Source organism: Pyrus communis, chromosome 15 (assembly GCF_963583255.1).
Source record: "Pyrus communis chromosome 15, drPyrComm1.1, whole genome shotgun sequence".
NCBI lineage: Eukaryota > Viridiplantae > Streptophyta > Magnoliopsida > Rosales > Rosaceae > Pyrus > Pyrus communis.
Genome location: NC_084817.1, coordinates 17,201,031 through 17,214,535, shown reverse-complemented (window position 1 = coordinate 17,214,535; position 13,505 = coordinate 17,201,031). Strand labels below are relative to the sequence as shown.

The window sequence follows — 13,505 nt, the reverse complement described above, 5'->3', positions numbered from 1 at the left end:
TACAGACCACATTAGGTGGTTCCGACTCGTGTGCAGGAATTGGTTAATGAGCTATAGGTTCAGTCGTACAGGTCACGTTAGGTGACTCCGGTTGTCATATCATTTTACATTGATTTATTTCACCTGGCTTACTTATTTCATTGCTGAGATACTTGACATGACATATACTCGATTTTCACTACTCTTGAGCATGATTTCTATATACGTATGTATTATTATTTTCTGGGAAATTATACGGATTTTACAGCGAGGTTATAACATTTTCAAAAGGTTTTTATTAAAAACTTTATTTTCAGGCCCACTCACCCTTGTTTTTGCACCCCTCCAAGTTTTAGTTGCTGAAAGTTCGTATCGACAAAGATTCTTGGCAGATCTCAATATAGGTGGCTACCTCCGAGGGTATGATCCTCACCCACACGACTGTACTTTACTTATGCTCTAACGTCGCCTGTGAAATGGATTCATCCCCGCTCACAGCGCACTCTTGTCTTTAGGTCCTTTTAGGTTTAAATTTATTCACATTTTCCACATCACTATACTTATAGCTTCGTCACCTTCCAAGTGTCAGCTAGTACAACTCGATTCGGAGTCCTAGTGGACATTCCGGGTCAAGGTGTGTCATTAAATGTACAATACGAATAACCATTCATTATTTGTTTCATTGAAGCCAAAAATATAGGAGTATTAAGTCACCTCATTTTCTATGTCCAAGTAATATGTCCAAAATAAATACATTAGTTAGGCATCTAAATCATGGGAGCCTTATCTGGCTAATAAAAATGCTCATTAGAGTTTCAAAATATAAAATATTAAAATTACCATAAAGATAAGTATTGGGAACAATGTTCTAAAAAACGGTCTAGGCGGCGCCTAGGCATTGGGCGGTGGTGAGCCGAGGCGTTTTCTTGCAAATCGGTGGGAAAAATCGGATGGGCTCTAGGCGGCCGGCTAGGCGGGCTAGGCGGCTAGGCGGGGCTAGGTAGTTTTTTTTTTTTTTTAATGAAATTAAAAAATAAAATAAAAAATCCTATCTAAGTCTAAGTGGTTTAAAATTGTGAACTTGTTGTACATGTGTCATCCTACAATATTCCTCACTATGGTTATATGGCATATATGCTTAATGTGTTTTTAAATTTTGGACTTGTTCGATACTCTTTTTGCATTTTATCATTCTTTTATTATCCTATCCATGGATTTCATACAAGTATAATTTTTTTGTAAGTCTCTTGCCTTACAGGTATGAATTATTATTTTTTTAAGCATGGTGGTTTAATTTGGCTTCGTGAAAAACTTGGAAAATAATAAAAATGTAAAAAAAAAAAAAAAAAAAATTTATGAGTTATTTTATTCATCACCACCTACTGAGTTCCTTGTATTGGTTGAGAAGTTCTCTTTGAAGAGAATGTATTGGAGCTTGGTTTTTAGCCATGGTTTCAACCACATTCATCAGAATAGGACTAAATGAGAATAAAAATTCGTCCAGTTTTATGTTTTTATACCAATCTAAGCACTCTCCAAACAATAAGTATATATTTGGAACTAAAACAAGCAGACCTTTGCAGACTAGTGGCCAAGATTTTATGTAGAACTATTCCAAACATTCTTCTATTAGAATCCTTTTGGAACTCAAACAAGCAATATATATTAAAGCTGGAGTGACTTAGGGCTGGTTTGGTATTGCTGTGCTTTAAAAAAAAGCTGCTTTTGCTGTGGTGTGAAAAAAAACGACTGTGAAATAAAGCAGCAGAGTGTTTGGTAAACTTTTTTGTAAAAGTGCTTTTGGAAAAAAAAAAAAAAAAAAAAAGCAGTATGATAGTGTTTGGTAAACTTTTACGTAAAACAACAGTAACTGTGTAAAATGACCAAAAAGGGTATAATACTTGATGTGGAAGTGCCATGTGAGTTAATGGAATTCCCTGGGATACATAAGGGTTGGGGTTGCATAATGCATGGTTTGCCATCTAAATCTCCACAACAGTTGGCAAGTCTTAGTATAGTTAGAAATTTCATAATGGGTTCATTAGATTCTCCATCAAGGAACAAGGACAGAGTAAATGTGAAACTCAAACAAACTTCCCATAACTGATACTCTTGTACTCCCTATTCCAAAAACACGACAATAAACCACCGGTTAGAGAGCAGACAGTGCTCCTCACTGGCATTTGGTGGGTTTAGTGACTGAATTGCAATCCCCGAATGACAAACTCTGTTTGGTTTGGAGAATATATCGGTAAAAGATGGTATTAAATATTTTATTTGTAACAAAAGTTGGAAAAAAAAGTACGAGCCTATACAATTATCCAGCTTAGCTAAAGTGCTCGTATTTCACAAGAAGAAAACCCAATCACTAGTTCTCAAATTTTCTTTTTCCTCTCTCTTCTCTCCCCAACTATTTCTAGAAGCCAACTTAAGTATATATTTGAAACTAGAAAGCCAGAACAAGGTTAAAGAGAGAAGGCCCGTTAGCAGCATGTTTTCTATGGAACTGCAAATTCATGCATATCTATTTTACAAGATAACAAACAAGTCAATTAAACGATTAAGTTTGGGTTCCCCAAAAATTAAAAAAATTGTTTGACTTTTGGACCTTTAACTAACATGTAATATGATTGATTAGACTTGCAAAAGAAAATATGATCATTGCACTTTCAAATTATTTCGAAAAGCTTTTGTGATCTAACCGAAAATGCAGTAGCCTCTTTCCACTTGAAAAATCTTCATTCGCAGCAGCAAGGACCTTTTCAAAAATCTAAGTTAAGTCAAACAAAAAAGAAGCCGTAACTAAAGAAGAGGGGAAAAAAAAAAAAAACAAATAACGAACCTCATAGGTAGCAAGGAGTTGTATACTCTGTAATACAGCGTGCTTCAAAATTGAAGTGCGGAAGATTAAAATCTCTAATTGGGAAAAAAAATTGAGTAGTCATTCTCAATATCAATAAACATAAAGAAAAAAGGACAAAAAAATGACAACCTGAATTCGAAAGGTTCTATATGCTATATTTAAATTGATCACCTTAGATGGTTTATTTCACATTCTTATGCACATAACAAACCAAAAAAGATTCAAAACACATAAATAACGTCATTAGATGTTGTTGTTGGATATGCTACGCCTGCCTGGCTGCATACTGCGCATGACACTACATTGAAGGTGAGTATTTTGATGAAGGTACATTACCATCATCGTCTATACGTGGAGGAGATGGAGAAACCTAGAGATGAAGAATTCACAAGAACACGTTATCATCTTAAAAGGACCAGGCACCAAATACACGTTTTGCACAAGGTGTATGGCGAGAAGATAATGGGTGATTGGGCATTCCAATGCGATTCTAAACACTCAAGCCACATGAGTGCCATATGGGCGAGTGTTTGAACGAATGACCACCGCCGTAACTGTCAACAAGCATTAGATGGGGGAAGAAAACGGGGATGGAGGAGCCCTAGATTTCCATGCTTCATATAGATCCAACCTTTCCCTAAGACCCACACATAAGCCTTCCGAAGAGTGGAAAATTACAGAATGAGTTGCAAGAAGAAGGAAAACATTTTTGGAGATTTACGACATGCAATGCTATTTTCTGGGATTGAATCATTTCTCAGCAAAAGACTCAAAAAATAATTAGAGTTAAGCAAGGAAGACACATGTGTCATGGCAGAAAATGAGAAGGTTTTGAAGAAAACTATGACTTGGTAAGGCTATTTAAAGGAAGATCACTAGAAGATCTCACCGTTGAAAGTGAAGGGTCGCACATTTCGAGATTGACGTACACAAAGGTTGAGGTTAATTAACAAAACACGTGGAAAAAGGCAATCGTGTAAAACGAAGGTGTTCGTCAACATGGGAGTTGATATTTTTTCGTGATTCTAAAGATTAGGCTATGAAAATTGAGGTGACTCGACTACCCAGCTTTAATAATGAGCCAGACCTGATTGCAAAGAATTTGAAGACTACCCAGCTTTAATAATGAGCCAGATCAGGTTGCCTCTCAGATGAATAGTTAAAGGCGTTTTCATTTATATAGTACTAATGGATTTACTATGTTTGGGAATTTAAGGAATTTGAATTGTTGGAGGAGGAAAGTTGGTTCCTAGGCACATTGAGGTATATAATTATATGCCCTATTTTTATTCAAAGCCTATTTTAAATGTATGATTGGTTTGTGAGAAATGATTGAAAAACGGAATTAGAATACCCTATTTTGGATTTTGAAAAAGAGAGTTACATATTCCTTGTTTTGGATCAGTGTGTGTTATTTGTGAAAGAGAGTAAGAGATGTATGATCAGTGTGTGTGTGTTATTTGTTCAAGGGGACATCCTTATTTGAATTTTCTCACAAACCCAGAAAGAGGAAAAACCCAAGAGCTGCAGTTGAGATCAGGAGGAGGACAGATGGAGCAGACTCGTCCTCGTCGTCTGTATATATGCATCGAGGAGCGCAAGTATACGGATTGTGACAGATGCCGTTACATAATCTACGCCATCGAACTGAGCGATCTCTTAAATTGCTCCTGCAAGATTAAACCTGATGCAAGCTGTCAATCTCCCAGATGCCCCACTTGCAAAGCCAAAGCCAAGGCAGCCAAAAGGACCCGAAGAAAGGCGGCGGCCGACGGTTCCAATGGTGCGGCGGCCGACGGTTCCAATGGTGAGTCGTCCGACTTACGCAAAGTGGCTTCCATGCACAACGGGACCTTCATGATGGGCTGCGGAGTCTTTGGCTCCAAAATTCTCTTCGCCGGCGGCTTGCCGGCCCCAACCCCAGACAATCCACGGAGTGGATTCGGACCATTCGCAGAAGATCCGAGTAAACAAGTGTATGTGTTTGACACTAAGGACTCTAATCCTAGCATTAAGCACGAAATAAGCCCCCTCGGGGAATTCAAGCAAGGGAAAACACGCCCCTTTCTGGTTGACATCAACGGCGACCTCTATGCTGTTGCCGGCTCTCCTGCACTCCTCATGGCTTCTCCGGCTTGCGAGGTATTCGACTCTCGAAACAAGTGTTGGAATCCTCTTCCGGATCATCCCCTCGTCGGAGGCAGATGGCTTGTTCCTGTCTTTTCTTATGCAGTTGTTGGCACCAAGATCATGGTCTCCTCCCCAGAAACTCCGCTCTTCTTCTTCGACATTGCTGAACCCGCTCTAGAATGGAGACGGCACCCTCCTCCTCGTCTTCCTTCCCATGGCACGGCTTTGGTCCTCCTTGGTGGTCAGCTAATGTTCACCTACGCTTTCGCACCTAGTGTACAAGTCTTCACTAGCTGCCTGGAACGTAACTATCATTATTATGAAGATTATTACGCCGACCACCACGGCCTTTATAAGGCTTCTGGTTCTAATTGGGGCATAGTAGCCTGTCAACTGTCCAGTACCGATTCCAATGACTCCGGAACTTGGATTAAGCCCATCCAAATTCTGGAGCCGAGGTTGCCGAGTGAATTTTGGGGGCGATGCCATTATAGCTTTGCTCATCTAGGAGGTTCAAAAGTCTGCTTTGTTCTTTCCAATCCCATCAAGCACCCAAAAATAATAGGTCTTTGGAAGATGCGTCTTCTTGTTCAAACTTTTGAGTTTTCCTTCTCCAAACCAAGTACCACCATCACCAGTCCTGCTGATGATGATTATAATTATAATGATGGTGGCTGCGATTCAAAAAGATCATTCGATTTCTCCTCCTTCAAGGCCGACACCCTCTCCACTCGCATCTTTGAATACGATTGGTGCGGAGAATCTTTTGGGACTGCTCACGCAGCCGTGCTTGGTTGCTTTGCCCTGTAAGTTTTGTCGGTAAGGTAAACTTTCCAATTCTATCCCATTAACTGTATTTGCTTTCTCCTGCGTGCGGCCTTAACTTCTAACTGTACTACATGCATAGAAACCCAACAAGCAAGCATTGTCAAACTTCTGTTGTCATTCAAGTATACACGTCACCTGCCATCCAATTGAAGCATCATCATCTTTGAACAACAAATGAAAGGGCAGCCTGTCCGCTCCCTATGGCATTGTATGCATTTTTACACTTACAAACTAGTCATTTCGAAACTTTCATCTGTGTTTGATGTCTGTGATTACTTGGTTCAGTGTATGGATATGTTGACGACAAGGGCTAATGCCGTCGTGCTGTATATCAAGAACACAAGGCTTTGTCATTAGGCATTTGAGAATTGTAATTAGAGTTCGGAAGCTAGTTAAGGGAAGGGCGGGTATGTAATATTAAGGGATGGGTTCCGTAATGCTTTGGATGATTAGTTTTGCTTACGATGATGTTAAGTTTGAAAGCAAAACATGGTCTGTTCTGTTGCCTCAATTTTGTGCTTGTTGCAGTGGTTTTTCGTCAAACTGTTGCACCACAGGGAGATCTTGTACAGAATCCCACCGACATTCTCATGTTATATACTCGTAATCATCTACTTCAAGTTTCTATGAATCGGCCTTCATTTCATTTGCAGTCCTTGGTTGGATTGAAGTCTATTGTGTCTAAGTTAAAAGACCACAACTTAATCACATCATCTGCAGCAACTGGAATCTAATTGAAACATCATCATCATTGAACAACAAATGAATGATATATGTCTTCAGACTCCACACCTTTAAGTTAAACTGAGTTTGATTTGCTATTCTTGCCATTATTGTTTTTTATACGAGTTGGTTCCTGTGGCATTGTATGCATTTTTATTCTTATGAACTAATCATTTCAAAACTTCCATTCGTGTTTGCTGTCCATGATTAATAGAGTCAGTGTATGGATATGTAGAGGATAAGGGCTAACGCCGTTGTGCTATATATCAAGAAAATCAAAGCTTTGTTCTTAGGCATTCGAGAATTGTAACTAGAGTTCGGCAGCTAGTTAAGGGAAAAGGCGGGTCTAGGCCTCGCCCCTTTACAGTATGTAATATTAAGGGCTGGGTTACGTGATGCTTCCGATGATTACTTGTCCTTACTATTAGAGGTTAAGTTTGAGAGCAAAACATGGTCTGTTGCCTCAGTTTTATGCTTGCTGCAGTGGTTTTTTCTTCAAAATGTTGTACTACGGGGAGATGTTGTAGAGAATCCCACTGACTTTCTCATGAAATATACCTGTAATCATCTACTTCAGGTTGCAACGAGTTGGCCTTCATTTATTTTATATAATAGTAATCTTTGTTGGTAGTCTTTATTCTCTTTCATAGTTAATTTGCTGCAATACCAGTGATAAGAGCTAGAGCATTATTCAATGTATTTCCTGTTCACACACTTTCACTTGAGGAAGAAGTTCGTTTTGGACGGATCAAAAATCAACTGACTGCATTGTTTGCGATTTAAGTCAATCTAGATCCTGCATTGAAACGTGTATTGGGTCAAACTGGAACTACTTAGAGATGCAAAACCCCCTGCGTATTGATTGATTTAGTAATAGGTAGTAGCTTCTTGTTTGCCAAACACAATTTGAGATTCAGTTTTTCGATTCTTGTTTGTTAGCGACACAAGATAGTAACGAAATGTTTATGGAGTTGTGAGCGTTTCCCGTGTTTAATCTTGCGTCGTTTTGCTTTTCGTTTCGTTGGGCCAATGTTTGCTCTTTGCCTTTGGAAACAGGTGAGGCTCTCAAGGGGAACATCATTCTCGATCAAGCACGTTGAAAATATGGTGTGCAGCAGCATTGTGAAGTGACCCTTTGATTTGTATATGCAACATTGCTTGGAAATCGGAAATTGGTGACCTACCGAGCTAGCTTCTGTGTCTGGTTCCTCGTGTAGTTTTCTAAACTCAATCCGAGATTCGGAAGTAATCGTCATTTTAATTGTCTCTCTCTGTTTCCAGTATGTACACGCTTGATATTGTATCTAGCGCCACAACCACAACGCGAAATCAATTTTTCTGAGAAGTCATTGATGCCAGAGGAGTTGATAAAATAGTTGCCAAATCATTTAGTATTTTCATATCGTTTTCTGTTGGGGTTTTTTTGTTTTTTTTTAATTTTTTTTTGGTTTTTTGTTTAAATGGAAGAACGTGCGCTAGTGTGCATTTTATTAATAGTTTGATCACCATCATTCTTTCCCGCACATTAGTTTACAACAAGAACTAAACGAGTTAATCTCGACCGTTCACTCGTGAATAAAAATGTGGAGGTGTTCTTGTTCTTTGCTCCTTTGTAAAAGGTGGAGATGTCGTTGCTCCTTTCCTTTGAATTACGGAGGGTCCAATTTTCATCACCCTTGAAGGCTGAAGGCCGATGAGATATACTTCAACTGACGGAGGAGCTGGCACGGAGCTACTCATGTGTGGGGTAAATTTTTTGTGAAGTAGGTGAGTCGTTGCGGAGCAGACTTGAGTACTGTGCCATAAAATTTGTAATGATGCACGAAAAATAAGAAATTGCCTTCGATATCTTTCAGTGACTTTAACTGTCAGATTCACTGATCCCAAAATGCATTTCCACAAAAGGACTCACTTCTTTAAATCCAAAGCCCTCCCCCCAACCACTTCAGAACCGAGAAAGTGAAAGCTATTTGGCAGCTTTTCTTCGACATCATTAGTTGCTCCTTCTCAACCGCAATTGTTGATTGCGGACACAACGTCTGGAGGCCTTGAAGAGGAGGAAGAAATCCCACTGAAAAGGAGATGGCTTAGTGCCTACCCCACTATCCTCGATTAGTGGATCACAGACTTCATCACCACTATTCATGGAGCCAGCGCCACAACAACCACTCAAATCCAAACCTCAACCTTTGTCTTTGACATCTCAACCAACCCTGCTGTCACAGCCAAGCGAAATTTTAACTTTTCCTTCTGTGTCTTCTTCCATCGCTTTGCTTTCGTCAGCCAAACCTGTTAAGGCACATTCGAGGAGATGAAGGCGAAGGATTAGCAAGAGGATCTTGTGAAGGCAAGGGAGGAACTGAGGCTGGAGCATTGAGCTAAAATTGAAGCAAAGGAAGCCTTAGTGGATCTGAAAGCTGAGTTGGAAAGGATGTTGTCTTTGGAGCAAAGTGCTTGGGCAGTAGAACGGATTGCCTTTCAATATCAACATGTGCCTTATGGGTTCCCCATTATGGTGATTCTTCATCACATGCTGGTGGTTATCCGCCGTCAAGTGCACCACCTAGGCATCCCTATTCTTACTATGGTGGTAGCCAAGACGGCGCTTCATCATCGTATGGTGGTGGTCTTGTATCACATCTGCTTTATGGGGTTCCTCATTCTGGTGACTCTTCATCACATAGTGGTGGCCATGTTGGTGGCTATCCTCAAAACTCACTTGTACCGTCAAGAACAGATGTTGTGCAAGACTATCACCATATGGTGCACTTGACGGTATAGGTGAGTTTTGCGGATAGCCATCAACATGGCCACTACTATGTGATGAAGAGTCACCAGAATGGGGAACCCCATAAAGCAGATGTGATACAAGACCACCACCATACGATGATGAAGCACCGTCTTGGCTACCACCATTGTAAGAATAGGGATGCCTAGGTGGTGCATTTGACGGCAGATAACCATTAACATGTGATGAAGAATCACCATAATGGGGAACCCATAAGGCACATGTTGATATTGTTCATCTGACTGTATATAATAATTACTCTCATACGGTAGTCCATGACTACCACTAGGACACGGAGATTGGCCATATTGAGGGGGATCACCACTCATCTTGTTTTTGTAAAATTTGGAAGTTCAAAATAAGAATTTGTCTCTGTTCATGAGTTCCATGGTAGCCTGTAGTCTGAAATTTATAGGCTTGTATTTACTGTGAGTTTCACCACTCACACATAATTACTGTGAGTTTACCATTTGACTTGTATTTTTTATTTCTTTTTTGTCATGTTCTGTTCATTCAAAGTTTCAAATCTCCATCCGATTAGCGTGAAGGTAGTACATGTACTGTTCATGAGTACAATAATGGTACTAAATTACAGAGAAAGATATTTTGGTACCATGTTCAGAAAGAAAATTAAAAAAAAAAGGGAATCTTCCATCATAGAATTAATTTAAAATAAACCGATTTGATCTAAAATTTACATGATCTAATCGAGTTCGGATCTCAAATTTAGAAGGTCAATAGTGAAACGGTCTAGAGTATATTATCATATCACCAATTTGAACAATGGATCATATTTTTTTACTTGTTCTTACGTATGTAAAATCGTGAAGTAAAAGAAGAAAAGATAGACGACTCCTACTAAGAACCTAACAGAACAAGTAATGCCCCATGCCTTTCTTTGAGAGAGTCTACTATGATTACATTCCTATTCAAGATATAGTATGTTATCATTGTTTCCTATGATAATAGATCAATAAAACGAGGTTTGGACCGGTTAATGCAAGAACTATAAATAAAGGACCAGGATCTCCTATAAAAAATAAAAGATCATTCATATATAGCATAGTCCAAGCGAACCCACTTAAAATCTTTACTGAACTATGACCGGTTTAAAAGTTAATTGCCTCTGTTTTTTCTTACACGGCAGACAAATTTTTGTTTGATTTTCGTTTCGGTGCTTCAATTTTTTGCTATGATTTTTTGCATTGGACAGAGAGAATTTTAAATACGTCATCACACTAATGTTTTGCAACAAAAAGATAAATATATGTATATATTTTCATAGGAAAACTACTGAAAATGATTTTTAAATCTTTGTATTTTAATGAGTATTGAAGAAAATTAGAAGAAGAAAATGTGTTTGGAAGGTGAGAATGTGGCAAGAATATTCAAGAAGAGGAGAAAGAAGAATGTAGTACCGTTAAGTTTTATGAACAGTACCGTTAAGTTTCATAAACAGTGTAGTAGGTTTCATAAACATTGTCATAAGTTTTCATAAACAATGCAGTAAGTTTCATAAACAGTATCGTAAGTTTCATAAACAATGTGAGGACGCATAGGTCCGCGCGTCAGATTTTTTTTAATGTTAAAATTATATCATTTTCATTAAAATTTAAGTTCCTTTGTCATTTTATTAAAATTTAAGGGTTTTTCATTAAAATTTAAGTTTTTTTAATTAAATAAAGTTATAGCATGGTTTTTTTTTTTAATTAAAATAAACTTAGTCTAAGCCCTTTTCATGAAAGCTTCTTTGGATGTACTACTTGAATTTGAAGTTGAAGTTGAATTTTGGAAGTAATAACTAATATTTATCTTTGACTTAAGTACTGTTGGTTGTCAATGATTGGTACTCCGAGCCCCGAGTCGATCTTCTTCTTTCCTTACCATACATGCGTAATTATATATGTGCCAATCAATTATTAACACATACTCACTCTTTAGTTGTTAATACGATCGAGACCAAATTTTTACTAAATTTTGTAACTTAAATGATATGAATGTTGATGATTGAATGATTACTTAAATGTTAATTAATGTGTTTATCATTTGGTTTAAAATTTGATTTTTTTAGCATTATCCTCTATTCATTAGAAGGGCACGCATGCATGCATGAACTTCAATTTATAAAAAGTCAGTATTTATTATCATAAATAGTGAGTCAATTTAATAGTAGTGTAGTACTTATGTCAGTTTCATAAATGGTCAGTCAGTTTCATTAATAGTCAGTCAGTTTAATAAATATTGTAGTACCTACCCGTGTCAGTTTCATAAATAGTCAGTCAGTTTAATAAATTGTGTAGTCATAAATAGTCAGTCAGTTTAATAAATAGTGTAGTACCTGTGTCAGCTTCATTAATAGTCAGTCAGTTTAATAAATATTGTAGTACCTACCCATGTCAGTTTCATAAATAGTGTAGTACATATGTCAGTTTCATAAATAGTTAGTCAGATTAATAAATAGTGTAGTATATGTGTCAATTTCATAAATAGTCAGTCAGTTTAATAAATAATGTAGTAGTTGTCAGTTTCATAAATATTGAGTTTAATAAATAGTGTAGTACTTATGTGAGTTTCATAAATAGTCAGTGTTCAATTCTGTTTAAGAAATAATGTAACATCCATGTTTAGTTTCATAAATAGTAACCGTGTCCAATTTCAGACATAACCACTTTAAAAAAATAACGAGTGGAGAAATAATATTTCAATTTTTTAATCATAACTTTTTATGGTGAATGAAATTAAAATATAGGTGAAAAAAATAAGACAATCGGTATAAACAGTCTTGGTCAAGATTGTAGCACAAGTAGTACCTGCAGGAACAATTAAAATTTGTAATTACCAAGCCAGACAAAACTTTGAGCAAGATTAATCCATTACGTAATATTTAATTCAACTAAAAGAAAGAAAGAAAAAATAAACTTGTTAGTAAACTGCAGAGCTATAATGCGCCACTATAGGTGACGGTGGGCCGTTCCGACTTGCCGGAAAATTCAATTATTTTAAAAAATTACCAAATTTCACAGAAATGAAGATCTCAATGAGAGGAGCAATGTTCATACTTGTGGCCAAGTCCAATTTGGCCGGGAAGAACTCCAGTTCCACTCAAACCCGTCGGAAACCCTAATGGGTGTTCTTTGATTCGACTTCCTCGGTGTTCCAACGCTCCTACAACTGGTTGGATCTTGTTCCTAGGTCCAAGGGGGGTTGATTAAGGGTGGTGGTGGGTGGTGAAACTCGCCGGAATGGCGGAATCGCCGTCAAGAACCATCGAGTTCTCCGATGAGGTTCTACACGATTTTAGACCTAAAACCTTTCGAATTTGGGTGAAGATGGTAGATGGGAAGTTGCGGAAGAGGGTGCAGGTGTTGGATGGTGGTGAATCCACGAAAAGAAATGGCAGAATCTGCCGGAATTTGGTCGGGTTGCTGCGGAACGGTCCTTTTTTTTTTTTTTTTTTTAATTTTTTTATCCCCCTCTCTTCTTGATTGGTTCCTCCCCCCCTTTAACTAATTGGTCCCTTTTTCTTAAATCAGATTGGCCCAAAATTTACTCACACCTGATAGGCCCAATTCCCACATGGTGGGGGTTTAACTAATTTAAAAATTATAGTTTAGTAAAACGACTTCAAATGCCTGTAACTATATCGTTATACTCCGGACTCACAAACGGCTTCCGTCTATGCGTTCGTGGTTTCGAGATTTATTCGAAATCGTTACTTGTGACCTCCGAAGGTCTCAGGATTATAAATAATTATTTTTCAAAAATTCAACTTTGTACTTAAGTAATTAAAATCTAAAATTAATTTAAATTCCCCAAAAATAGTATAAAATCTCAATAATACAAACATGTACATTATAATAGTGAAATCCAAGAACGGGATTTCATGGGTGACCTCCGGGGAAGTCATCGTGTTGCATCCTCCTGCCTCTTTTATTTTTCATTATTCCTTTTTTGTGTATATCTGGCAGCTTATTTGTGGCGCGCGTTGTTTACAATCGAGTCTCGTGATTGTGAGATGAAAGAAAAGAGTGGGAAAGACTATTCATTCAAGTTTTTGAATTTCGTGGGATCGTCTTGATTAATATTTTTGAATTTCTTGTGATCGTTTTGAGCCGATGTGATTTGCACATGCAAAAAGGTTACAGGGTCATGGCCAAAGAAATGGTTATATAAAATTACAAGTCATAGAGGAAC

General features: G+C 37.8%; 1 protein-coding gene across 2 annotated transcripts; it reads left to right on the top strand.

The window, feature by feature from the left end:
- The first annotated feature begins 4,341 nt into the window (after nt 1–4,341).
- LOC137716714 (uncharacterized) lies at nt 4,342–8,026 on the top strand. 2 transcript variants are annotated; one of them, XM_068456094.1, is made up of 2 exons: nt 4,342–5,778; nt 7,580–8,026. In XM_068456094.1, exons 1-2 carry the CDS (start codon nt 4,394–4,396, stop codon nt 7,581–7,583), a joined length of 1,389 nt encoding a protein of 462 aa, XP_068312195.1. In that variant the 5' UTR covers nt 4,342–4,393; the 3' UTR covers nt 7,584–8,026. The 2 variants fall into 2 exon arrangements, with proteins under 2 accessions (XP_068312195.1, XP_068312194.1); XM_068456093.1 differs by having other exon boundaries at nt 4,342–5,796.
- The last annotated feature ends 5,479 nt before the right edge of the window (nt 8,027–13,505 follow it).

Coding starts and splice junctions, on each gene's coding strand:
- LOC137716714 (XM_068456094.1), top strand. CDS start 4,394: ATGGAGCAGACTCGTCCTCGTCGTCTGTATATATGCATCGAGGAGCGC.